Here is a 27,818-nt window from a genome sequence, read left to right as displayed (position 1 = left end):
ATTTTAAAAAGTAAGGGGAATGGGGAATGCCTGACTCTACCTGGATTATGTTTGGAGAGGATTCCATTAAAGAACACAGTCTATGTTCTGTCAATCCACAATATAGCAGTAGATGTAAAGCCATCACACACACGTTTTTCCAGCAGCAGATTATGATCAATAATGTCAAGAGCTGCACTGAAGTCTAACAAAACAGCTCCCACAATCTTTGCATTATCAATTTCTCTCAGCCAATCATCAGTAATTTGTGTCAATGCCGTATATGTTGAATGCCCTTCCCTATAAACATGCTGAAAATCATTTTTATTGTGAAATAGCATTGTATCTGGTCAAACATCATTTTTTTTGGTAACAGGTTCATTGGTAGGCTGTTTAAGCCAGTAAAGGGTGCTTTGCTATTCTTGGGTAGCAGAATAACTTTTGCATCCCTCCAGGCATGAGGGCACACACATTCCTGTAGGCTTATATGGAAGAGATGGCAATATCATCCGCTATCATCCTCTGCAATTTTCCATGACAAGGTGGCTGTCACGCCCTGGTCTAAGTATTTTGTGTTTTTCTTCATGTATTGGGTCAGGCCAGGGTGTGGCATCTGGTTTTTGTATTGTGGTGTGTTTTGTCTTGGGGTTTTGGTGTGTATGTATTGGGATTGTAGCTAGTGGGGTTATCTAGCAAAGTCTATGGCTGTCTGGAGTGGTTCTCAATCAGAGGCAGGTGTTTATCGTTGTCTCTGATTGGGAACCATATTTAGGCAGCCATATTCTTTGAGTTTGTCGTGGGTGATTGTCCTGAGTGTCTTGATGTCCTGAGTGTCTTGATGTCCTGAGTGTCTTGATGTCCTGAGTGTCTTGATGTCCTGAGTGTCTTGATGTCCTGATGTCCTGAGTGTCTTGATGTCCTGAGTGTCTTGATGTCCTGAGTGTCTTGATGTCCTGAGTGTCTTGATGTCCTGAGTGTCTTGATGTCCTTGTTTGATGTTAGTTGACACAAGTATAGGCTGTTTTCGGGTTTTGTTTATTGTTTTGTAGTGTTCGTGTTTAGTCGTGTTTACGTTTGTTTAAATAAACATGGATCGCAATCGACACGCTGCAGTTTGGTCCGACTCTCCTTCACTATATGAAAACCGTTACAGTGGCTTGTCATTGTTGATAGACAACAATAATTTTTTCACCTCTTCCACACTCACTTTACAGAATTCAAAATTCTAATGTTGGTCTATCATAATTTGATCAGTTATGCAGGGATTTGTACGTTCAGAATTTGTTGTTGGCATGTCATGCCTATGTTTGCTAATTTTGCCAATGAAAAAACAATTGATGTATTTGGCAATATTAATGGGTTTTGAGATGAATGAGCCATCTGATTCAATGAAATGTTTTATTTAAGGTGCTCCAAGGATTTTCACTATCATTCTTTATATAATTTCTTTGTTTCATAGTTTCTTATTTTGGTTCAGTTAAGTCACATGATTTCTCAATTGACTGTATGTTTACCACTTGGCCTTGCAGCCAGACTTATTTGCCATTCCTTTTGCCTCATCCCTCTCAATCATAAAATGTTTCTATTCATCATCAATCCACGCAGATTTAACAGTTTTGACAGTAAATGTCTTAATGGGTGCATTATTAGTAAACGGAATAAGCAATTCCATAAAGGTGTCAAGTGCAGCATCTGGTTGCTCCTCATTACACGTCACAGGTGTTATCGCATTGTGCTGATTAGCAACACAGACAGGGCCGACTGGAGATGTGGGGTTGCTGAAGTTATGTAAGAATATGAGTCCCAGAAACAGCAGCACAAGCGTCGAGATGAAGGCGGAAATGGCGCTCACACAGCCTGTGGTCAGTGCGATGCGCCTACAGTTCTGACAGCTCTCGTATCCCGCACTGTCATACGACTCCGCGGAAGCGGCTTTACCTCTAGACACAGCTACATACCGGCTATTTCGTTTGGTTCGTGCGTTCGCCTCCTCCCGGTGGTACGCCGCCGTGAGCGCTGGGTGCAGAGGAGGAGAATACGGTGTCAGGCTGTCTTGCGGGAGACTGTCATCCTGGATGTAGAACGGATACGCGTCGGTGGCTGTAATGTTGTTGGGGAGGTTGTGTATCCGGTACTCCGTTGGCGACAGAGAGGGCATGTTTCGCCTACATGCTTTAAAGCCGAGGCTGCTCAAAATAATTGATGATGTGACCAGATGATTTCCAACGCCTCTCCCTCGGGTTTACACAGACTCAGGGAGCTCCATTCCCGCCATTCTGCGTGGTTTTGACAGCATCAAATACCAGAATAGTGCTAGAATACGATAATAGGTCTACGACGTGAGGGTAATTTGATGTGGTAATTCCGTCACGGTAAAGAGGAAGCGGCCCCTGGAACTCTCTCTCTCTCACACAGCGGATAGGATAGAACAGCATTCATTCACGGTTCTCCCGCTGCTTCAATTTGGCATGAACCAGAATCTAGACTAGAGTCGTTTCCCCGGTAGAGCTGTTTGGATCTGGGGCTCAACTGGAGCACTGGCACAACCTGGAAATAGTGCCAGATTAGGCTATATCAGATTATGCAGGTTTAATAAACCCGTTTAGATCTGTTGCATACTTAAACGAATTAACCCTTGCATAACACCTAATCTATCCTCCTGCCAGGTGAATATTTGCATGGCCTAGTTTATTTGCACAAACCAAAACAATGGTCCTATTATTCGTTTTAGAAATAGTCAAGAGTCTCCGTTTCTTTATTGTGATCAGGCTGCGCACCACTGTGTTACATATTTCAGCACCATGTTGGGTGGAAAGCACCAGTGCTGCCAGCACCATGACCATGTTCTCTGTTGTTATCACGTGGTTGGTGTGCTGGCTGAGATACAGACCTGACCCGGAACCCGGACATTCTTCCTCGTCCAATGCCAACCGGAGACATTTAAATGTTTTATGAGATTGCCTTTCAAATGTATTCACTTCAATGTATTAATGTATTGACGGGTCAGTTTAAGTGTAGGCTATAGCCTATTATATATGCTTAGGTGTGTTATGCACTACTTTGGGTAGCCTGATTCACAGGCTAGTGATTCCACTTCATAATTGGGCCAATTAAATAATATGTTGTATGTCTGCCCTATTTAGTATTGCATCACATTAGCTACGTTTACACAGGCAGCCAAATTCTGATCTTTTGCCCAATTATTGGCTTTTTGACCAATCATATCAGATATTTTGCCAGTAATTGGGCAAAAGATCAGAACTGGGCTGCCTGTGTAAATGCAGGTATTGTGTTCCGCCTCTGGTGGGCCTGTCCTATCACTATGAATGTAGGCTAGGTCATCATGACTCATATTCAGATTGTGTGTTCTGGCTGTGTTTACACAGGCAGCCCAATTCTGATATGTTTTCCGCTAATTCGTCTTTTGATCAATCACATCAGATTTTTCACATCAGCTCTTTTTCAAAGCTGACCTGAGTGGTCAAATGTCCAATTAGTGAAACAAATATCAGAATTGGGTTGCCTGTCTAAACGCAAATGTGTCATCCATATTTACATTAACCAAAGAATAACGTTTCCTCTGTCCTGACTGTTATGTACTACTTGATGACAGAAAGGTTTTAGAGCAGTTTCTCAGTCAGCCGAACCCTGGAATGTAGCCCTTCAATCAACCAATCAATCAATCAATCAATCATGTATTTTATAATGCCCTTTTTTTTTTTTTTTTTTTTTACATCAGCAGTAGTCACAAAGTACTTTACAGAAATCCATCCTAAAACCCCAAAGAGCAAGCAATGCAGATGCACAGTGGCTAGGAAAAACTCCCTAGATGGTAGGAACCTAGGAAGTAATCTAGATAGGAACCAGGCTCCAGGGGGGTAGCCAGTCCCTGGCTGTACCGGCTGGAGATTTAAGAGTACATTTAGCCATTCAGATGACACTGATTCCGTCAGAGCTCAAGTGTTATCGTTTTAATAAAAGTCATCCTTGAGTCATGGCTTGCAAGTCCGTTCTCTCCTTTCTGATCTGGCATTATTGAATAAGGGAATGTGTATTTGTAGTTCATATTGATTGGTATGTCTACATTGTCACCCTCAATCTCAGGCTCACATAAGAATTAGGCTTACCACTGGCACCCTCCGGTGGCTCATACATTTACAACATTCGAAAATAAAACTACTGAATCCTGTCCAGCTCAGTGATGCTGCATGAATGCCAATGTGCTTGGTCTTGGGTCAAAGGGAACACTACTATAGGCTATAGCCTTCACACTGACAGAATGCATTGTTTTATGTTCTGGTCTTCTTTTTTTAATATAATTTTTTTTTAAATCCCCTTTTTTTCCTCCCCAATTTCATGGTATCCAATTGGTACTGTAGTTACAGTCTTGTCTCAGCGCTGCAACTCCCGTACAGACTCAGGAGAGGCAAAGGTCAACCAAGCTGCACTGCTTCTTGACACAATGACACACTTAACCTGGCTACACCAATGTGTCAGAGGAAACACCTGGCAACTGTGTCAGCAGCCCACCACAGGAGTCAATGGTGCACGATGGGACAAGGACATCACTGCCAGGAAAACCCTCCCCTAACCTGGACGACGTTGGGCCAGTTGTGCACCACCTCATGGGTCTCCCGTTCAGGACTCGAACCCCGAATCTCTAGTGGCACAGCTAGCACTGCGATGCAGTGCCTTAGACCACTGCACCACACAGGAGGCCCCATGTTCTGGTCTTCTAAAGAGACCAATGCAGGCAGTGCAGCTGCTAAGGGGAGGACGGCTTATAATAATGGCTGGAACGGAGTTAATGGAATGGCATGTTTGAGATGTATTTGATGCCATTCCACCCATTCCATTCCAGCTATTACCACGAGTCCGTTCTCCCCAATTAAGGTGCCACCAACCTCCTGTGAATGCAGGGTTTTCCACATCATCAAGCACATATTGTAGGCTACCCACATAGTTTACTTGATATCCCATTTTTCATTCTCATGTTGGGAAATACATTCCCTGTCAAAGTCAATATTGTTTTCCATGGAGATCCCTAGATGGAGAGGTGTAATAATGACATTATTCACAATCAGATCAGGGAGAGATATGGGGTTCAGTGTTGATGGGAGGAAATCTACTCCCACAATGGTGAAAGGTATTAGGTTACAGGTCAATGAGAGGCAGAACTGGTTGAATGGTGGGGCATTTCCATTTGCACTACAACACATAAGTATTTTTTGTACACACATGTGCACCCACAAAAGAAGAAAACACAGGCACACACAGGGCCGGCTCCAGGAATAAGTGTCGTAAGTGGTCGCTTAGTGACCGGTGGCTCCAGACCCAAAGGAACTCAGTCGGAGACTCAACTTACTATTGAGAGTGAGAATAGTAGATTTTGGTTGTGTTTCAGCAGTTTTTCTCTTGTTTTGTCAGTCACTGACAGTCACCCAGCTAACAATTTTTAGATTGGTAATTTAGTCTAGCCCATTATCTAAACTTGTAGTAACATTGGCCGAATACTGACTGGACATGCAGGGCACGTGCCCGGGGGCCCTGACCTCCAGGGGGGCCCCATTGATTTTGTTAGTCACTCTCACTCAGATATCATTAACAGGGCATAAGTCATGGCAAAATGTGTAGAATTTCACAAAATTTGCTTTAAAACTGCCAAAAAATCTCTCCACCCCATGGCAAAATGTATATTTGTATTTTTTTAAAATCTTTATTTAACTAGGCAAGTCAGTTAAAAACAAATTCTTATTTATAATGACGGCCTAACCCGGCCAATGCTGGGCCAATTGTGCGGCGCCCAATCACAGCCGGATGTCATACAGCCTGGGTTTGAAACAGGAACTGTTGTGACACCTCGTTGTACTGAGATGCAGTGCCTCAGAACACTGTGCCACTCAGGAGCCCAAAATAATGAGGCTGCAATAGAATTGCATGAAGTTAGCTTTAAAACTAAAAAAATGTATCTTTGTCCCATGACAACATGAGTAGAATTGCATAAAACTTGTTAAAACAGTACTGTTTTACCAGCTTGGTGGGCCCCCCAACCAAATCTCGCTTAGGGTCCCCAAAAGGCTAGAGCTGACCTTATACACACACACACACACACACACACACACACACACACACACACACACACACACACATGCGCACACATGCACACACACACACACACACACTAACCCATTTGCTGAATAAAATTGACATACAGCACGTGATTGGCCTACAGAATGTGATTCAGTATTACAGTAGTGTCACTAATCCAAAGTTAACCAGTTAACAATGACATTTGACATCAAGGTGCCAACATCAGAGAGAGAGAATGACTCAGGCTCCTACTGGGCTAAAGGTCACCTGAGGGCTTATGGTTTAGTTTAGGGTACAGGAGGAGGACCAAGGGGCTCACACAGTAGCCTGGGGGTAGGGATGGAGGGCTATGAATGGGGGATGTAGGTAGCCATATGAGTTCACCATAGGGACAATAAACTACAAACTCACCACTGTCCCCAGTCATCATCCTTAGTCATCCTGCTGCATGGCCTGAGGGCTCTGGGTTAACAAATGCCCCTCTACCCATCTCCCTCTCTTCTTCTCTTTCTCCCACTCACTTAGTCCCACATACAGTGCCTTCAGAAAGTAGTTACTCCACAATACTAACCTAATTGACAGAGTGAAAAGAAGGAAGCCTGTATAGACTAAAACTATTAAAAAACATGCATCTTGTTCTAAAGTAATACTGCAAAAAATGTGGCAAATCAATTAACTTTTTGTCCTGAATAGAAAGTGTTATGTTTCGGTCGAATCCAATACAACACATTACTGAGTGCCACTCTCCAAATATTCAAGCATAGTAGTGGCTTTATCATGTTATGGGTATGCTTGTAATCGTTAAGAACTGGGGAGTTTTTCAGGATAAAAAATGAATGGAATTGAGCTAAGCACAGTAAAAATCCTAGAGGAAAACCTGGTTCAGTCTGCTTTCCACTAGACACTGGGAGATTCATTCCCCTTTCAGCACCACAATAATATAAAAGACAAGGCCAAATCTACACTGGAGTTGCTTACCAAGATGACATTGAATGTTCCTGAGTGGCCTAGTTAAAGTTGGGGCTTAAATCGTCTTTGAAGTATATGGCAAGACACGAAAATAGCTGTCTAGCAATGATCAACAACCAACTTGACAGAGCTTGAAGAATTTAAAAAAGAATGTGTGCAAATATTGTACAATCCTGATGTTCAAAGTACCTAGAGACACCCAGAAAGACTCGCTGCCTAAGGTGATTCTAACATGTATTGACTTAGGGGTGTGAATAGATATTTATGTATTTTATAAAATGTGTTAAAACTTCTAAAAACATGTTGTCGCTTTGTCATTGTGGGGTATTGTGTGTAGACAGGTGAGAAAAGCATACATTTAATCCATTTTTGAATTCAGCACAACAAAATGTGGAATAAGTCAAGGGGTATGAATACTTTCTGAAGGCTCACTGATGCAAAATATCCCCAGTTTGAGCTTCGGTTGTAGGGCCTCAGATTGCATGTAATTGACCATTTCAAACACTAGAGATAAATTAGCCATTTTTGAATAAGCATACAGGCTATATGTGCAACTAATTGACAAATGACCAAATGGTTCAAATACAGTGTAACCACAATACTATTTAATCCTTAGAAACTATTCTTTGTTTGCAATCTTTTTGAAAATATCCCACGTCTGCATATATAGCTAACGTTCTGACTGGACTATGCTGGTAGGTCTATGTGCTATCGTTTTAATATATTCTCATATCTCGAGGACAGTATACATAACAATAGGCTGCGAGTTGGTGTAGATAAGATAATGTTATTATTTCCTGTGGGAATTGTGGGCTAATTAATCGGTTTTACACTCAAAGTAAATGGGAAATGGCTTTACAACCATTCCCTAGTTATTTGAATGACCTGAAAACAGTTTGTAAAGCAATCACAGCAACAAGTGCCCACTGTAAACGCAGGGCATTCAGTTGTCATCTGTCATCGTAATGTGGGAATGACAAGGTTCCCACATTGTAAATACTGACTTAGAGGGGTCATCAAAAATAAAAACTCCAATAGCGACATCTTTCTGATTTATACTGATTTAATGTTGCTATAAAAGGGTAAAATTGCACTAGACCTTTGAACAATATAATATTTATATTAGGCTACAATTGGCCATGATGTCCACAAACGAGTCAGCATTCATAATTAAAAGAACAACTCGTCAAGAAATAAATTAATCAAAATACCATGAGATGTGGACCTATCGAAAATTACAGAATGTTTAAACCAGAACCAGACCAAATCCCGTATTCTAATGATCTTCTTTACTCCCGGCCTATAAGTGACAGAGATAAGGCCTGCTCGTCCTTATTTTGCTCTCTGATACATCCTAAGGTTATTTTGGTTCTGAGCACACTGAACGCGACTGCGTTTTCTTTTCTACACAGGCATTTTGGTCTTTATTTTTCGATGCATTTTGCTCACTGATCGAGCGAGTTTCTGACTTGGATTTTCCCCTTCACTAATTGATTTGACACGGATATCCAGTATCCCTTTCATGATAATCAAAATTCGTATCATAACTTTGTTTTTGCCCCATTCCCTCTTTTATGACGATATAGAGTTTCAGCAAGTCATTTATGTCCCGTGGACGTATTTTTGTAGAAGGAAAGGGGAATGTATCCCACCTCAAACCCTGTGAAGAAAAACATTATCAGGCTGCATGATGGGGTTGTTGCTGTAAAAAGTAGCCACACCATTTCTTAAAACTGTAGAGATACAGTTCTGGATGTTTACGATTATAATTCTAGATAGGTTGTTATTTTCTTTAACATTTGTTTTGATTTACAATGTATGCTTATTCTTATTATTAGTATTATTAGGCCTATTATTAGGTATATCATTATCGTTGCATCATCCTACTTAATTAACATCCCAAATTGTTTTGGTAATGCAATATCAGAAGGTTACTTTTTACAACTTCTAATTGAAGGCCTACGCCAAAATATCAATAATGTATTATCAGATATTGTGACAATTCTATATAACTTCTACCATATTAGTACATTGTAGCCTACCAACAAATGCTCTAACAATCCTCATGATCACAAATAGCCTAACGCTCTCCATTGGAATAGGCCCTATGCCTGAGCAGCATGTGTCTCTGACCATCAAACATGGCTAATTGTCACAGTTCAACAAGGCTACAGTCAAATGAACTCTCGTGTCTCTGTGTCAATAATCGACCATTTGCACGCATGTGTTACACCAACGTGTGGTTGAACCGCGGGTCATGCATGGTCCTAATGTTGAATTAGGCGAACATTAGGCGACCATGGAAGAAGTTCCGCATGTAGACTTCTGTGTTGGAACTGAGAGAAAGAGAGCAATTCCTCCTTTTGCATGTGAAAGGACTCCCGTGTCCAAACCATATTTCCCTCCTGCGTTCCGTTGTCTGTGCGTTCCTGTAGAAAGAAAACATTTGGAAGAGACTTTTCGGTTACCAAAAAGCGGAATGTCAATGCAGGCCTTCATTAACTGTGGGATACCACATTTCCAACTCTAAAATGTCGTTTGGCTTACCATAATTCTTCGTCTGTTAGATGTATTAGATTTCAGGTGAGAAACACGACAGCCACATGGTTAAATGATAAGTGAAAAACGAACTTTATTATGGTCCAAATATTTACCTAATGATTTTAACGTAGTAGAGGTAATGGTTATTCAATACGAATGTTAACGATTATTATTAAGACTACTAGTTTATCTCCATTGTTATCATTGTGAGAATAAAGTTAATAATACAAATGGTTATTATTAAATAATAATAAGGACTACAATAATAATATTAATTATAAGTATAATAACAATAATATACACTTTATTTATAAATACATAGAAATATGAATAAGAAACAATAAATTGCTATTTTTGAACAACTCAAGGACATTGCTAAAAACGACGCAGGCCTAAATTATTTCCATTAATAAAAAGGTGACACCATTATGCAAATAGGCTATGATTGGCTTTAGGCATAGGGCCTTCTCATCAGAAGCATTTATTATTGTTCAGCTATTCCAGCAATGTCAATTAAAATCATAACTAATGACGCTCTCCCTTGTAGAGCTTCCAGTTTGCCCGGTGGTGTGGCGGCTCCTCGCGCCACGGTGACGGCCCTAATCTGGTTACAGAGCACCTGGGACCGAAACGCTCCATAATCAGCGGTTATTAAGGGTCGCGGCGCGCCCGGGTATGCGCACACATAGACGTGAAGATGGCATACAATATACCAAAGGAAAACCACTCTCGAACTTTTCTGTTGTTTATACATAGAAGTATTTTTGGCAACAAAATTAAACTGTGGTTAATGTCAACCACAGTAATGTTGTAGGGCTCAATCTGTTGGGATTTACTAAATTCCTATAGGCCTGTAAAAGCACACAGAATAGCCTATATTCATAGTTTCTATCAACTGATATGCCTTGACATGTTGCCCTTTCATGCACTTCGCCATGTGATTATGAATTGTTGATCGGTTACTATATTCCAGGCCCTAAAACAGCCACGACCTCTCTCTCACAAGTAAGTAGTTTATACCTCTCTTATAAGTATCCTAATACAAAACTGTATTTTCGTTCAGTTCACTGATTGGAAATGTGACCTTAACAGTCGGTGGGTAGGCTAATATTAGGGTAAGTATCAATGTGGAATTTGGAGGGAAAAAAATCGTTGTTTTGTTAGAACTCAATGGCTTCACTTGGAATGATCTCCATACCTTTGATTGATGGGAGTGGTGAATGGGAGAAGCTTTTTGACTGACATGACTTGTTCAATGAGCCTCCACAAAAACTTCTGAATGGGGTACAAGTCCCAGCTAGCACACATAACGTTCTGAGAACCATATGTTTCTTAGAGCTTGGTGAGAACGTGGTTGTCCTATGGTTATTTTGCCTTCCCACAACTTTCTGGGAACGTGCAGGATAGTTGCTGGCATTCTCAGCACATTTAAGGAATTAAGGAACTTGACAAAAAACAATTTTGGGGGGGTTATTTCATTACCTTAACCACTAAAAGTCTAAGCCGGGGAGGGGGATTTCGTTTTTTGGACACATATTTAACCAATTTATTTTGTTGCTACAAAACTACCTTCATACTTCCTTCCATTCATATTTTAAACCGGTACCCGGGTTACCTTCAGATGAATCCTGTGACACTTGTGGGGTCGTAGAGCAAAACAGAGTCCCCCCTTCCCATAGTGGGGGTCATATTAGTTTGTAGCCCAAACGGTTCAGACACTACGAACCGGAAGTTGACACATCAACCGGTACCAACTTCAGATGAGTCCCGTGGGGCTTGTGGGGGTCGCTACAAATGTCAGATTTTAGGGATGTCTCCTGGTCTGACAAACAATGCTGTAGCCCTGCCACTTTTCACCGCAGATGCTGAAGGCCAACATAGGCAGATGTGGTGGATTGGGACACAGACCATGTAACAAAAAAAAAACATATATCTAGCTTAAACTGGCAGATTTTGAAGGGGATTTGTTTATCATGTTAATTAGATTGACTCACAGGTGTGTCAATAGAGTCCTAAGGATTTTTACAGAACGTTTCCTAAAAGTTCAAATATGGTTACATTTCATTTACATTTTGGTAATGTTCCAGGAACGTTCACCAACTGGTTTAACATTGGGAATGTTCTCGAAGGGTTCAGAGAGCTTTCTTCTCAACAACATTCTTCTGTGGTAATATCAGTACTTCACCATACCATTTCCTACATTTTTCCTCATGGTTCTATTTAAAGTCATGTTCTCAAATTGTTCCAAGAAAGTTTAGAAACAATGTTCTTTTCTGGGAATTTCAGTAGGCTACTTCAGCATAATGTTTACTATCAGTTTTCTCATGGTTCTATTTAAAGTCATGTTCTCAAATTATTTCGGGAACGTTAAGCAAACTTTCAAAAAAAAAAACCACTAACACTTTAGTAAGGTTTGGAGAACATTCTAAGAATGTTACTTAAAAATATACATTTCGTTCTCAGAACTTGAAGACAACGTTCCATAAAAACCACAAGAAAAGTTTTCCAAGAACGTTCTACAAATGTTATTTAAAAACATGTATATTCAGTCCTCAGCATCAACGAAACTCTCTCTATCCTCTATCTTGTTAAGTGTGTTCAGGTGTGTCGGTTGCGCCCACGAATTGGCCACACCTGATGAGTGCTTGTTTCCTTTGAAATGGGTTCTGTTTGAATAGACACAAATTAACAGCATTGTATGCTTAAAAGAACATTGCATGCCAGCTCCATCTTCATAGTGCAGTGGACTAATTCCATGGATAGCGTGTCACAATAAAAAATAAATGTGCTTGCATGATTGATGCCTATGGAAATTAATTTCCATGTGTCCTATCTGTGCTTGGAGTTTAAAAAAAAAGTTAATTCAAAATAAGCTAGCAGTGTTATTAAAAGTCGTATTGAAACATTCAGTGAAAGTATTAAGGAAGTTATTCAAAAACCATTCTCAGAGCGTTAATAAAACCTCCCAGGAAAACGTTCTCAGAACCAGAGTAAAACGTTTTCAGAACCTCCCTGCAACCTAAAAATGAACTTACGCAGAACAGGCAACATTTTCACTTCTGTTCTCAGAATGTTTAAAAAACGTTCAGTTTTACCAGTAAGGAACGTGGATTCGTTCCCACAACCAATGTGAAATCAAAACATAAGTTCCCACAACTTAAAAAAACAAACATATATGTTAGCTGGGGTGGCTGTGTGTATGTGTGTGCGTGCATGTGAAAGTGCGTCTGCGCGCGTGTGCGATAGAGAGAGAGAGAGAGTGATAAAAGAAGGGGTGGGGGGCATTTGACACTCATGAAGTTATAAATAATGTCTTCACACAATTGTACTTTCTTTCGCTACAGACAACTTTACTGCACTCCAGGCGTCACACCCTGCTGGGTCGCATAGCTCCTTATATTCTAATTAGTGCACTACTGTCTAAATACCACAATAAATTCCTGTTTGTAAAATCACTCTGCATAGCAAACAGTGTGAGTGTGTGTGTATGTTCGTGTGTGTGTTCTTTCACAGGCAGAAAATGGTGTATGTGCAATTCTGTTATGAAATAGTCACATCATAATGAAGCAATACATTGGTGACTGGTGACTTACAGGGGGTAGCGTAGCCTTCACTAAAAGGCGCATCTTCATCCATCAACATGGTTGGACCATATAGCCTTTACCGTTGATGACTGGAGGGCTGATCGTGGATCAGATTCTGTGAAAGCAAAAGCTCGGGAGCACCACAAGACTCAACGCCTTGAACCCGTGAGGTCACTACAGAAAACAGTCGGCCAATCAAAATGCACCCTCAGCGCCCCTGGGATTCGCCTTTCTAAGCCAATCAGAGGCCTGGAAGGACTGAGGAGAAAGGAGAGCAACAACTTATAAAATGTTTCACTTCCACCCATCTTCTCAATTCACATAAAGTGTCAACAACAACTCCAACTAAGCGGCCTTTACTTTCAACAGAGGCAAACATTGCTTTGTCAATATTTTCACACTCCACGTTGAATATCGACAAATGCACCATTCTCCAAGGATTTAACTTGCGTTTTTTCTTGCATGTTGTTATTTTGACGAAGCAACCCGTGGAGGCTGTCCTGTTGCTCCATCGAAGCCAACGTGTAGGCCTTTAAGCTATACGTTTTTGTGGATCCCAGAATATTTCTGAAGTTTACGGGTTGGTGTTGATTTGGTCGAGAGCAAGGCATCGTTGGCGGAGTTTTAGGAGACATGACAGCACTAGCGGGGGGCATACCGAGGATGATGCGCCCGAACCCACACCAAAACTACCCGCGGGGAGGCTACTCTCTGGAAGGTAGGCTATTGCAAATGGAACCAAGTGCATGTTTCTTGCGTATTGGAAGATTTGTTTGTTTGTTTAGGATTCAATCAGAAAGCAAGTGTTGATATTGTGTCAACTTTGAACAGCTGCAAAACTGTTGTTCATATATAAATAATTGTCTTAGTGTGGCCTTTTAACAGACAATTAACAGTAGGCCTACACATAAACTAACATTTTGACAAATTAATCAAAGTTGATGTATTCCCTAAATGTGTAGGCTGCCTATTGGAAACTGTAAGTAGCCTACACTAGCCTACTAAGCCATAAACAGTTTGTAGCAATCCCTGGTTCAATTGAATTAACATAGTAGCAGTTGATATCAAAACATCAACAATGCTCTTGTTATAAATGTTATATTGATTTACATTGTGCACCATCAATTAAGTCTAACCTATGTAATAGCAAGAACAATTAATCATTTAGCAAAAGACCGAGATCAAATGGTATGTTTTTAACATATTTTCTTGCAACAGGTCTCTCTTGAAAAATATAGCCCCTTTCACTGAGATAGGATAAATAAACGTTGAATAAATAAATATAGTCCTGATTGTTTAGGCTTTTTTTTGCTGCTGGGGTTTACTTTTGTTGTTGTTATTGAATGAAATGCGTTCCCTCCGTCCAGTCTCTACCCCGTTAGGCCAGGGCCGGGTGAACCAGCTCGGTGGGATGTTTATCAACGGCAGACCCCTGCCCAACCACATCCGCCACAAGATCGTGGAGATGGCCCACCACGGCATCCGACCCTGTGTCATCTCCCGCCAGCTCCGAGTCTCCCATGGATGCGTGTCCAAAATCTTGTGCCGGTACCAGGAGACAGGCTCCATCAGGCCCGGGTCCATCGGAGGCAGCAAACCCAAGGTGAGGGCCCTAGAACCGGACTGTATAGCAGCGATGTCTCTGTCAAGCCCAACTTAATGGGCTGCACCTCAACACGCCACTAACAGGATACATGTAATTGGGGATGACAGGCCGTTAAACTAAAAGGATATATAAGAATTAACAGTTTTGTGTGGTATAATTTATTGTCATATGCTATTCATTATTTCGAATACATATTTAATTTATAAGACCTTATTTTATGCGCACTTTTAGCACCATATTAATACAGACTGTCAAAACATGGGTTTTGAAAACGATCAGGTAAAAGATAAAACTCAACAGAACTGTATAGCCTATTAGGCACAGTGTAGCCTAATTTATTTTAAAATTAAAATAAATACATATGCAATAGCAATCATAGGCCTAATGAAATGTTTCCTGCATCCTTGCCACTTGAAGCAGACAACAACCCCAGATGTGGACAAGAAGATCGAGGAATACAAGAAAGACAACCCGGGCATGTTCAGCTGGGAAATCAGGGATAAATTACTCAAAGACGGGATCTGCGACAGAAACAACATCCCCTCAGGTATTTACATTGTTTAACTAATAATTTATACCTTAAAGATCTACAAACCAAACATATATTATAATTATCTTAACCAGAGCATAGTGTCCAATATGTAAATGTACACTACTTAACTAAAATTGTATAAGCCTACAATAATATTATGCGTTTGCATACGCCTAGTAAAAAAGTGCAGGAGAAGATAGTCTATAGGTCTACTAAAGTCATAAAAGCATGCAATAATGACACCCCTATTGCAACAACTGTAAACATTCTGAAAGTTTGAAAATATAAACAGATATAAATAGAATTTTGTGAAACATTATTGCGAGGTGAAAACCAATCAACAGGTGCTAAGACAAAATGCATTGGATGTTGGCACTTTCATCAATTCAAGCATGATTTTTTTACTAACAATTTATCACTTATGTATTTACTTTGAAAGTGAGTTCAATCAGCCGTATCATGCGTTGTAAATTCGGGGGAGTTGGAGGAGAAGATGAGGAGGACGATGATGAAATCCAGAAAAGGGAATTGGAAGAGAACGAAAGACGAGCGAAACACAGCATCGACGGCATCCTCGGGGATAGATGTGAGTAATGGTTTTAATCAAAAGCAGTGCAAAGCTTTGGCGATGTTGACTGTAGGCCACGGTTTCCTTATTGGACAAGGGTGCAATTTTGGTTTAGAAAATTATTTTTATTTCAGAAGTATGGAATGCTTCTTTTCCTCTCAATTTTCTATATTTGGTTGTGATACAATATGTGCTGAGATGTTGTTTAGAAGTTGTTAAAAAGTCGGTTAATTCGTTGGCCACTTGAGACAGTTGAAAATTGGGAGAAATGGGGAATATTAAAAATGTGTTGTTGTCTCTTAAAGATGCTGAATTAGCAAATAACCTGCATATTACACTAAATTCAGATGGGTACGGCCTACATAATGTGCAGAGAAAAAAAATGCAGAATTGAATTAGAATACCCATATAATGCGATAAATGGAAATATAATCATGGACCATTACTATTTAATTAAATACCTAAATCGTTTACTAAATAAAACATTTTGGACGCGTGACTCTACGTTTAACTTTTTTGTGGTTGGTTTGTCAAGCGGAATGATTGTTGTGCAGATATGAGATAGATATTGAATGAAAAAAAACGAATATTTAAGCATTTGAAAATAACAACTATTTTGGTGGTTTTCTGCAATACAGGCCTAGCCTAACTTTATGAATATGGACTTTTGAGTTGCATGCCTGTGTTTATACTAAACGAAACTTTTGCTAAAGGCAAACGTTTCCATATGAAGTTGATCAAACATTTGCCCAACTGTTCCGTCCCCCATAAAAAAGACGGTTCCTCCGCACACAATCGGACACTTGAGGATGAACTTGCCGGACAAAGGCGAGAGAGTCTATTGAGACTCACACTTCGGTTTCAGGCGCACAAAGGCCTGCTATAGCAAGCGGCTCAGTGGTGTACAAAAAGACGCCAAAGCTTTTCAAAATGTGTAGAGAAAGGGAGAAAAAATGCGCTGACAAAAGGCTGGGAGAAGACATTATGGACCCGCAATGAGCGATGAATAATTCAGATAACACCAATGGGCAACTCCGGTCGGTTTTATAGACTGCGCGCCGAGAGAAAATGGCCGTTTTCAACGACAAAATGTTCATTTGGAGACTTTTTCAGCGTCAAGAGATGGGTTTGCTATTCAGACTCAGAGAGAACGAGACAGCATCCTATCTCTCCCTATGACCTGGATTTTTCCCGAACACCTGTTGCTTGGTGACCTGTTGGTTTTTCAGGAATGTAGGCTATACTTTCAGAAACTGACTTTTTTAAACATACAATTTTAGAAATGTGAGCAAAGCCTATTCCAAGTTCATAACAAGGTTTCGGAAGGGATACATTGCCTGTTTTACATATTATTATTTGTATTTTATTTTATTTTATTTTTTTTTTTGGGGGGGGGGGGGGGGTAAATTCTTTTCACTTATAGCAAATACATGTCTGAAGAACTCAACCATTTTTTTTAAACACATTTTCCAAGCATCCTCAAATGATTATTAGGCCTTTCTTATCGCTATTTTACTCATGTGTTTAGACTCGTTGCGCAGGAGGCATGGTCTGCTTACTACTCCTTACATCAGTCATCGCAGTGTAAACCCTTTCTAGTAGATTAAACTCAAACCTTTTATTTCTTCCCACTTTCATCTAGGGACAAAGCCCGCCCGGTCCTCTTCGCCCGCGGCGCGCGCATTCATGCCATATGTATAGCCGCTTTCCTGCCTTTTCCAGGCGAGGCATCGCGAATACAGATCAGGATAGGCAATTTACTTTGTTAACCTTTTAAAATGTATTCTCTCAGTTTGGTTAATATTTTTCCTGCGGGGCTGTGACAAATTTGTCCAAAACAATCTATAGCCCATTTATGGAGATGTGATAGTGCTCTTTTGATTATGGTTGTGTTTCGATATCTGATATTATTCCCCTCCATTTTCTCTGTTATCTATTCGTGCTGATGATGCCTTGTTTAGATATATTATACAGGCTTGCAGATATTGTGAGAGAGGTGTATGATTAGGATATAGAAAGTAAGTTAGGAACAGCCAGGCATGATAAAACGTTGCAACAAGTGTGCACAACAAGTGACATTAAATTGTTATTACGACCTATAGATGTATCACAGTATGATTTACAGCCTATTTATTTTAAAATATGCCAAACGTCTGAATGGACTAAAAGTTGTTGTTTTTATGTGTTATTTAGATTCAAGAAAAATAGTTGAGTGTTTTGGGAAGAATTCTTCAACGTATTTTCCTTTAATTCAGTACCCTGACCCCTTGTTACATTGCCAGACTAATCATCTTAATCTTATCCACAATGACAACATTAACTCATTAGCTCAGAGCAAACTCAAGTGTTGATAATGGCATATCTGAAATGTTGTCTACTCAAATTATATTCCAATTCAAACACAGTCCAATGACTACTTTCCCTTTTCCCTCAGTCTGCAATGGCCATATGTAATTATCTTATCCTCTTGTGTGTGCCTGTGGAAGTAGTTGATCTTGTTGTTTTCGTTTTCCTTTAAAGCTCTTCATTAGAATGTGAAAAGGCTGTCTTGGGTATGGAGAGGGTGTCTTCTGGCCAAATATTGATTAAGTAGGTGTTTGTAGAGGCTATTGTTGCAGGAGAGAGAGGACTGTTCCTCTCTGCTTCTTTCGCCTCGGCCTCCATTGTTGGCTACCCTTAAGTGCAGAGATCAAAGCTGCTCTGTTTTGATTTATTTGTCTGGGAAAAGGCCACTGTTGAGTTCAGTGGGATGAAGTAGCTATACTGGGACCAGGTAGCTACTACTAGATCTGCATGACATTACAGGGCACCTAGAGCATTCTGGGAAAAGGATGCCCCCAAGCAAATGGTAAATGTCGCGCTTTTAATCAGGAAATGAATCTGATGTTAAACGATTGCAGTTCCTGTTTAAGAGGTATAGTTGAGTTCAGGGGAAACAAAATGTTACATGTATAAATTCGATTATTTATATATAACTAATAATGTTATGGTGATTGACCAATTATTTAACAGTAGTAAAAAAATAAATACAAAAAAAACAGAAATTGTGGACATAGTAAATACTTTCTATTAGTATGAACACATTCATTTGGTGCAAAAATTGTCTGCAGAAAGTGCTCAACCTTGTCAATCTTGCATGAGAAAATTACATAAACGATACCGGCATGGAAGTGGTCTCCTAAACTGAATGAATGGTTTCATGTTAATTAATCAATAAATACTGGCACATTAACTGCCTCCTAATGAATGACACCACCTTCCTCTGTTTATGACTATAACACCAACGGACACCCCTTTAGCCTCATTTAGCTAATTAAAATAACCAAAGTCATGAAAGAGGAGTAGCCTACTCTTGCAGATTCCATTTATGACAATGGGGGGGGGGGGGGTTTGGGTGGGGGGGAGAAAAAAGAAAAGCTCAGAAATACAAACAGTCAAAGGGATAACTTATCTTGAAAGGGAATCCCGCGGTGCCAAATTGAATAAGCCCAGTTCTTTCAAATCTGCCATGGTGAACGCAGTCAACATGTAATAATTGGTTTCATTGAGGCACATTCACAAAATCTGCTCCCATTCTCCTGGCTCCATTGTCCTGGGGCAGGCAAATAGCCAGGGGGACAGGAGGAATCAAGTGCTGACAAAACATGAAAGATTTAGCTGCTTTTGTCAAAGAAACTGAGTAGGACTTTGTTTGTGTAAATAAAGTGGGAAAACTGGCTCCCCACTACTTTGGCATGGACTGAGAGAGTTTGGAGAGAGAGGAGAGAGAGGAGAGAGAGATGGGAGGGGAGGGAGGGGGGGGGGGAAGAGTAGAGGGAAAGAGAGAGAACAGAGAAACAGAAAAAAGTGAGAGCCATTTTTAAACGTGGCATGCATAGACCGTAATATGCAAACTGCAATCATTCGGTTGAAGCTAAATCTATAGGGAATCATATCAATGGCCGCTATGATTTGTGTATTTCCACAAACCCTATAAACCAATTAGAATGTTTCATAATGTCTTTTCTCCCAGGGCATTCAGAAATTTCAATAAACGCATGTCTCTCACTCACTCAGTAATAGCCGACCATGTCAGGAACACACCAAAAAAAAAACCTCAGACACAACAGCGGAAACCTTTAGGGAAGTTAGACATTGATTTTCTATAACGTTGTATATTTGTCAGCGGTCCGTGCGTTTTTACGCTGTCTTAGTGAAGCAGAGGGATTGAGAGATGGAGAGAGAGAGACTATCTCCAGTCATAACAAACAACAGTGCCTCATTGCGACCAGTGGAATGTTTTCTACCGACTACTTTCCATCTCTGCCTCCAGGCAGAGCAGTGGAGAAATCCAGGCACTGGGATAGAGAAGAGAAATAGCTGGGTCTTGACTCTGTGTGCGATCACTGGCTGTCTCCCTGCCTGGGTTATTAATACTTATATAAACCCAATTTAACTGTACTGTGACAGTATGCCACACCAGAAATCCAAATTCACAATAGCTGGAGTATAGCAACTCTTTCTTGGAGATTGATGTTGGATGGAGTGATCAGAATTCATTCAGGGCTGAGAGTTTTTATTAACACCAATAGATTAATAAATTATGTATCCCAGATCATTTGGTGTTTGGTGTCATCACAAGTAGTCAAACATAGAGGCAGTTTAGTGTCGTACACATTTTTGATTAACTTATGTGTTTGGTCTTAACCTTTTCCACTTGGATTTTTCCTGGTGTTTTTTGGATCAAGTCCAAATGAAAGTTCACTTTTTCGAAGTTGTAGCTTATTTTTGACTTCTGTAGTGTGTTGTCGTTTCCTGCGAACCATTTTATAAAATCGTAAGCTCAGCTATTAAGTAAGAGACGTCCAGATTCTCCTGGCTTGCATACTTAAAGAATGTACACTACCGTTGAAAAGTTTGAGGTCACTTAGAAATGACCTTGTTTTTGAAAGAAAAGCAAAAAAATTTCCCATTAAAATAACATCAAATTGATCAGAAATACAGTGTAGACGTTGTTAATGTTGTAAATGACTATTGTAGCTGGAAACGTCTGATTTGTAATGGAATATCTACATTGATGTACAGAGGCCCATTATCAGCAACCATCACTCCTGTGTTTCAATGACACGTTGTGTTAGCTAATCCAAGTTTATCGTTTTACTCTAGCCAGAATAGAAAGAGGAGTGGGATGCCCCGGTGCAAAACTGAGCAAGAGGACAAGTACATTAGAGTGTCTAGTTTGAGAAACAGACGCCTTACAAGTCCTCAACTGGCAGCTTCATGAAATAGTACCCGCAAAACACCAGTCTCAACGTCAACAGTGAAGAGGTGACTCCGGGATGCTGGCCTTCTAGGCAGAGTTGCAAAGAAAGTCATATGATGCTCCAGATACTCAACAAGTCTAAAGAAGGCCAGTTTTATTGCTTCTTTAATCAGTACAACAGTTTTCAGCTGTGCTAACATAATTGCAAAATAGTTTTCTAATGATCAATTAGCCTTTTAAAATTATATACTTGGATTAGCTAACACAATGTGCCGTTGGAACACAGGAGTGATGGTTGCTGATAATGGGCCTCTGTACGCCAATGTAGATATTCCAGCTACAGTAGTCATTTACAACATTAACAATGTCTACACTGTATTTCTGATCAATTTTATGTTATTTTAATGGACAAAATATTTGCTTTTCTTTCAAAAACAAGGACATTTCTAAGTGGCCCCAAACGTTTGAATGGTAGTGTATAAATACAAAAGTATGTGGACAACCCTTAAAATGAGTGGATTCAGTCATTTCAGCCACACCCGTTGCTGACAGGTGTATACAAGTAGCACACAGCCAAGCAATTTCTATAGAGAAACGTTGGCAGTAGAATGGCTTTACTGAAGAGCTCAGTGACTTTCAACGTGGCACTGTCATAGGATGCCACCTTTCCAACTGTAAGTGCTGTTAAGTGGAAACTTTTGAGCAACAACGGCTCAGCCGTGAAGTGGTAGGCCACACAAGCTCACAAAACGGGACCGCTGAGTGCTGAAGCCCATAGCACGTAAAAATCGTCTGTCCTCAGTTGCAACACTCACTACTGAGTTCCAATCTGCCTCTGGAAGCAACATTAACGAACAGCACAGTAACTGTTCGTCTGGAGCTTCATGAAATGGGGTTCCATGGCAGAGCAGCTGCACACAAGATCACCATGCCAAGCGTCGGCTGGAGTGTTGTAAAGCTCGCCGCCATTGGATTCTGGAGCATTCTTTGGAGTGATGAATCATGCTTCACCATCTGGCAGTCCAACAGACCAATCTGGATTTGGTGGATGCAAGGAGGATGCTACCTGCCCCAATGCACAGTGCCAACTGTAAAGTTTGTTGGAGGAGGAATAATGGTTTGTGGTTCGGGCTAGACCACTTAGTTTCAGTGAAGGGAAATCTTAACGCTGCAGCATACAATGACATTCTAGACTATTCTGTGCTTCCAACTTTGTGGCAACAGTTTGGGGAAGGCCCTTTCTTGTTTCAGCATGACAATGCCCCTGTGCACAAAGTGAGGTCCATACAGAAATGCTTTGTCGAGATCAGTGTGGAACAACTTAACTGGCCTGCACAGAACCCTGACCTCAACCCCACCGAACATCTTTGGGATGAATTGGAACACCGACAGCGAGTCAGGCCTTATCGCCCAACATCAGTGCCCGACCTCATTAATGCTCTTGTAGCAGAATGGAATCAAGTCCCCATAGCAATGCTCCAACATCTAGTGGAAAGCCTTCCCAGAAGAGTGGAGGCTGTGATGGCAGCAAAGGAGGGACCAACTCCATATTAATGCCCATGATTTTGGAATGAGATGTTCAACGAGCAGGTGTCCACATACTTTTGCTCATGTAGTGAATGTTAGCGGTGCATTGAAAAGCATCCCCCTCCCTATTCACTCCCTTATTTATCTCCTCTCACCCTGGCTATACACACCACATTTACTTCAGCCTATGTCAAAGCATCACTCTCAAGACTCTCTCTCAAGAAAATCCACACTGGTTTATCTGCAAGTGAATACAGGCTTTATGCTTCATTAAATCCTCTTTCTGTGCTGGCACCCGCATTGTGAGGACTGTGATATTAATTCAAAGGACAATTAATGAATGCAGGCCAACTTTGAAGTGAGGGAGCGGGGTCCTGCCCTGGGCCTGCCTCTCGTCGCTGATGGACTCCCGTCACATTCTCCCCACTGCCCAGAGAGACAGTTTGAAGTGGCTGAAAGAGAAAGAGAGAAGAAGAGAGAAAGAGAAGAGTGACCAAGAGAAGGTCAAGGAGAACGCTCTATTTCCTTGGAAGTATTAGCTAAGCAAAACTCTGTGATGGTGGAGGATAAAGGAGTTCGGAGAGAATGAGGTCGGGGGGGGGAGGGGGGTGAGGGGCAAGGGGAGTTCTGGCAAAAAAAAGGTTTCGATACAATGAGATAGTTAATTGAGTAAAGCCAGACAGCGTTGTCAATCACTTAACTTGGTTTAGCCTGGCTTCTTTATTATTTTTTAAGAGCGGTTTAGTTCGGCGCAGAATGGAATGGACACGGTAGAGTCATTTCGTAGCTCTTTTTAGTCGTGTTTTCTCACGGAAAAGAGCAACAACAACAAAAAAGTCTGCTTTTGTTTTCGCGTCTTTGTGCATCTCGATTAGACGCAAACATTATCCAAGCACGATGAGATATGCCTAAAAAATTCAGAAAATATCAGAACGTTAAGATAAAGAAACCAGGACAGACAGACTAACCGGTAAAAGGAGAAACAGAAAGAAAGACACATCACAGCCTAGAGAATGTGTTATGGAAAAGAAGAGAAACTGAGGAATGCCACAGTGGTTGAACTCTGGCCGTTCACTGCCTATGAAGTTTTTGTGGAGGGGTGATGTTGGCCTGTAAAGGGGTCAGCAGCCCACCTCCGCTCCTCTCCTGCCCCTCTCCTTTATGACAGTACATGGGGGTGTAGTTTGGCAGGGTCAGAGGGCGACTTAGGGTCACTGCCTGTTAAAACTATCTCCTCGTCAGGAAGAGAAGGTTAAAATAATGTTTAGGTCACCATGACAGCTAATAGACTCCCGTTCTATTTCTCTGGGCTATAGAACATATTACATAGTCATCCAATATTATAGGAATCTTGTAGGTTTTTCTGATATTATTGCATGGATGTGTAAAGCTAAAGTGAATTGGAATGATGCTGGTGGTTGCTTGGTGTGAGACTATGAGAGTAGGCCCACTAGGGCCATTATGCACCTGGGGAGCGGGTGGCTTGGGCGGCTGGGCCGGGGTGGGTCAGTGCTGGGGGGGAGCGTGTGGCAGACTGGCCTGTTCATGTGGCCCTGCATGGGTACTGTGCCACTGCTTTGTCCCTTCTTTGGGGGTGGCAATGCCACCGTGAAACTGTCACCTCACTCCACCCCACTGGAACTAAATAATAAGATGCCCCACACTGGGTCCACATAATGCCCTGCACAGGGCCGTTTGGGGCTTTTTGCCACTTCAGCTATATCAGAGAGTGATACATCTTTTTAACGTCATATCGCTGACTCTCTTTGTGTGTGATCTCCGCAGCCCGCTCTCCAATCGCTCTCTCTCTCTCTCTCTCTTGCTCTCTCACCCTCCATCCCTGCTCCATCCCTCCTCCTTCGTCCCTTCCTCCCTCATTCCCAGGCAGCTGCAACAGACTCCTGGGGGCTCCTTAGCAAGTCAAGTGAGAGCCAGGCCCCACTCCCCTCTTCCTCCCCATCCTCCCCTCTTTCTCCTCCTTTTCTCACCACACTGTTAACTCCAGCTGGGGCCATAAGCTGTCAGTTAACCATTATACCCTGTGTGCATCTGCTGGGTCTAGCCCTAGCTTTTCCTTGTCACGCCTCCATGGCGATGATGTACTGTTTTATTCAGTGAGTCGGCCATCCAGTCCTGCTCTCTGAAAGGGACAGATCTACTTCCCTGTGCAAATAACTAGTTAATTTGTCTCTTCTGCCTTTTGTTTTGGGTGCAGGGGAACACATGTCAGCATCTCAATTACGCTCTCTATTAAGAGCCCCTAGAGGAAGGGCCGCCCGGCCCTACGACCAGCCCCGTCATAAACAGCCCCATATGGCCCTCTCTCTAAACCCTTTCTCTCTATTTATAGCTACTGTATCTCTCTTTTTCTGTTGCTTTCTGTCTCTTTCTGGATTCTCTCTCTCCTTCTATCCGGCTCATTCCTTCTGGCTCTTTCTCTAATCTCTTTCTCCATCAGTTTCCTTCAATCTACCTATTTTTCTTCCTCTCTCCCTCTCTTTCCACATCTTTATGCTGAGATTGCAAAGTCAGAGCGTGTGTATTGGTGACTGTGTGTGTGTGTGTTTGTGTGTGTGTATTGGCAACTCTGTGTACGGGTGTGTTTGCGTGTTTGTGTTTGTGTGTGTGTGTGTGTATTGGCGAGTCGTGACTCTGTGTGTGTGTGTATGTGTGTGTCAGCCACTATGTGTGTGTAATATGTGTCTCCTCGTGTTAACATCTCAGAGTAGGGTGAAGAGGGAATGCTTGCCAGGGTGTGTCTTGGCCACTGGACTCGACACAGTCAACAAGCCCAGTCAGTCCCTATTTGAGGTCTGGTCTGTGTGGAGGTTTTTCTCTACTGTTAAATACAGTTCTGCTGTACAGTTCACTCCAATACCTTGACTTTGTTGCCCTTAAGCCATTTTGCCACAACTTTGGAAGTATGTTTGTTGGCATTGTCCATTTGGAAGACCCATTTGCGACCAAGCTTTAACTTTCTGACTGATGTCGAGATGTTGCTTCAATATATCCACATAATTTCCCTCTTTATGATGCCATCTATTTTGTGAAGTGCACCAGACCCTCCTGCAGAAAAGCACCCCCACAACATGATGCTGCCACCCCCGTGCTTCACGGTTGGGATGGTGTTCTTTGGCTTGCAAGCCTCCCCCTTTTCTCTCCAAACATAACGATGGTCATTATGGCCAAACAGTTCTATTTTTGTTTCATCAGACCAGAGGACATTTCTCCAAAAAGTACAATCTTTTTCCCCATGTGCAGTTGCAAACTGTAGTCTGGCTTTTATATGGCGGTTTTGGAGCAGTGGCTCCTTCCTTGCTGAGCGGCCTTTCAGGTTATGTCGATATTGGACTCATTTTACTGTGGATATAGATACTTTTGTACCTGTTTCCTCCAGCATCTTCACAAGGTACTTTGCTGTTGTTTTTGGATTGATTTGCACTTTTCCCACCAAAGAATGTTCATCTCTAGGAGACAGAATGCGTCTCCTTCCTGAGCGGTATGATGGCCCATGGCATTTATACTTGCATACTATTGTTTGTACAGATGAACGTTGTACCTTCAGGTGTTTGGAAATAGCTCCCAAGGATGAACCAGACTTGTGGAAGTCTACAATTTCTTTCTGAGGTCTTGGCTGATTTATTTTGATTTTCCCATGATGTCAAGCAAAGAGGCACTGAGTTTGAAGGTAGGCCTTGAAATACATCCACAGGTACACCTCCAATTGACTCAAATTTTGTCAATTAGCCTATCAGAAGTTTCAGAAGCCATGTCATCATTTTCTGGAATTTTCCAAGCTGTTTAAAGGCACTTAGTGTATGTAAACTTCTGACCCACTGGAATTGTGATACAGTGAATTATAAGTGAAATAATATGTATGTAAACAACTGTTGGAACAATTACTGGTGTCACGCACAAAGTAGATGTCCTAACCAACTTTCCAAAACTATAGTTTGTTAACAATACATTTGTGGAGTGGTTGAAAAACAAGTTTTAATGACTCCAACTTAAGTGTATGCAAACTTTCGACTTCAACTGTATCTACATACGCATTCGTTACACAATACATGAAAAGCAAACACAAAACTCGAAAAGCAAAACACAATGATATGAAACAAACATATTCTTCAGTATAAAGGCCCTCTGACATCCGCCTGAATTGCCCGCCTAAAGGCACCAACTCCACCAACTTGAAGGATTTTTGGAGAGGATTCCTCACGAGAGGTGCAAATGAAAAACAATGCAGACTCATTGGCGATTGAATGGATCCCTGAGTCCAGGTCTGGTAACTTATACGTCTGAAGGTTAACAATTTAGTAAGGTACGGCAGAAGATTATGCAAGAGGGCTTTATAACCAAAAAGAGCTCAACGCATCGATCTAAGACACTGTAATTATTTAAAATCTCAGACACACCGTTAGGATTGTCAAACGTTTGCTTGCCGACAGTACTCAGCACCTCTGAACACTGTCGGCAGTCAATCCCTTTTGTGTTCACACAGCAAAGACCTAGAAGTCGTCAGCCACTCAGCCTTGTTAAAATACTCCGATCCAGAATGTGGCAGTAGCGTTGTTTGGCAATGCATGTCCGTATGTGTTGCTTAGTTCATGGTCTAGATTCCAATGTTAACAAGCTAGATAGCTTCGCTAATGTTGCTATTTTGTAGAAAGCACTTGATGGCCACAGGTAGATAACTACCTAGCAAGATGACGAAGAAACAATTGAACACATAATCCCATACTGCCAGTGCCAGACCATAGACACTTGTTGAAATATCTAGCTAATGTTAGCATATTCGCTAGCTGGCACAACCTAGCTAGTTAGCTAAGGACACTGCGCTAACTCGGCAGCTAACACAGGCAGTTTTTCATGGAAACGAATCCATTGTGATTTAATGATAATGTAAATATTAGCTACAGTGGCTACATAAGGAAGTAAGGAAGTATTTAGTGTTGTGTGCATTGCATCTGTGCACTTAGCTAGCTCCCATCCCATAGCCTAAATTGCATATTAATTGTGACTGGCTCATGCCCCCCCTATTTTTTCTTTTTTGTTGTCACTCCTGTTGGCTCCCCCCACGTGGGGATTCGTGCTCTCTGATTGGCTCAAAGTCAAGTTGTTGGCTACTGACGTGCATTGCGATTCTAAAAGTAGAAATGTCAGGTTCGTCGCCACTGGTT

The 27,818-nt window shown here is 41.4% G+C and overlaps 1 protein-coding gene across 1 annotated transcript in view; it reads left to right on the top strand.

The window, feature by feature from the left end:
* The first annotated feature begins 13,546 nt into the window (after positions 1–13,546).
* LOC139386610 (paired box protein Pax-3-like) overlaps positions 13,547–27,818 on the top strand; it is a 33,325-nt gene continuing 19,053 nt past the window's right edge. Inside the window, exons 1-4 of the mRNA XM_071132317.1 lie at positions 13,547–13,881; positions 14,531–14,766; positions 15,190–15,316; positions 15,741–15,887. Coding sequence (XP_070988418.1) covers positions 13,797–13,881; positions 14,531–14,766; positions 15,190–15,316; positions 15,741–15,887 — 595 coding nt within the window. The 5' untranslated portion in view covers positions 13,547–13,796. The remainder of the gene's footprint in view (positions 13,882–14,530; positions 14,767–15,189; positions 15,317–15,740; positions 15,888–27,818) is intronic.

The sequence above is a fragment of the Oncorhynchus clarkii genome, chromosome 28, assembly GCF_045791955.1.
Source record: "Oncorhynchus clarkii lewisi isolate Uvic-CL-2024 chromosome 28, UVic_Ocla_1.0, whole genome shotgun sequence".
NCBI lineage: Eukaryota > Metazoa > Chordata > Actinopteri > Salmoniformes > Salmonidae > Oncorhynchus > Oncorhynchus clarkii.
The sequence above is the reverse complement of the archived record's forward strand: the minus strand, read 5'-3'. Positions and strand labels throughout refer to the sequence as shown.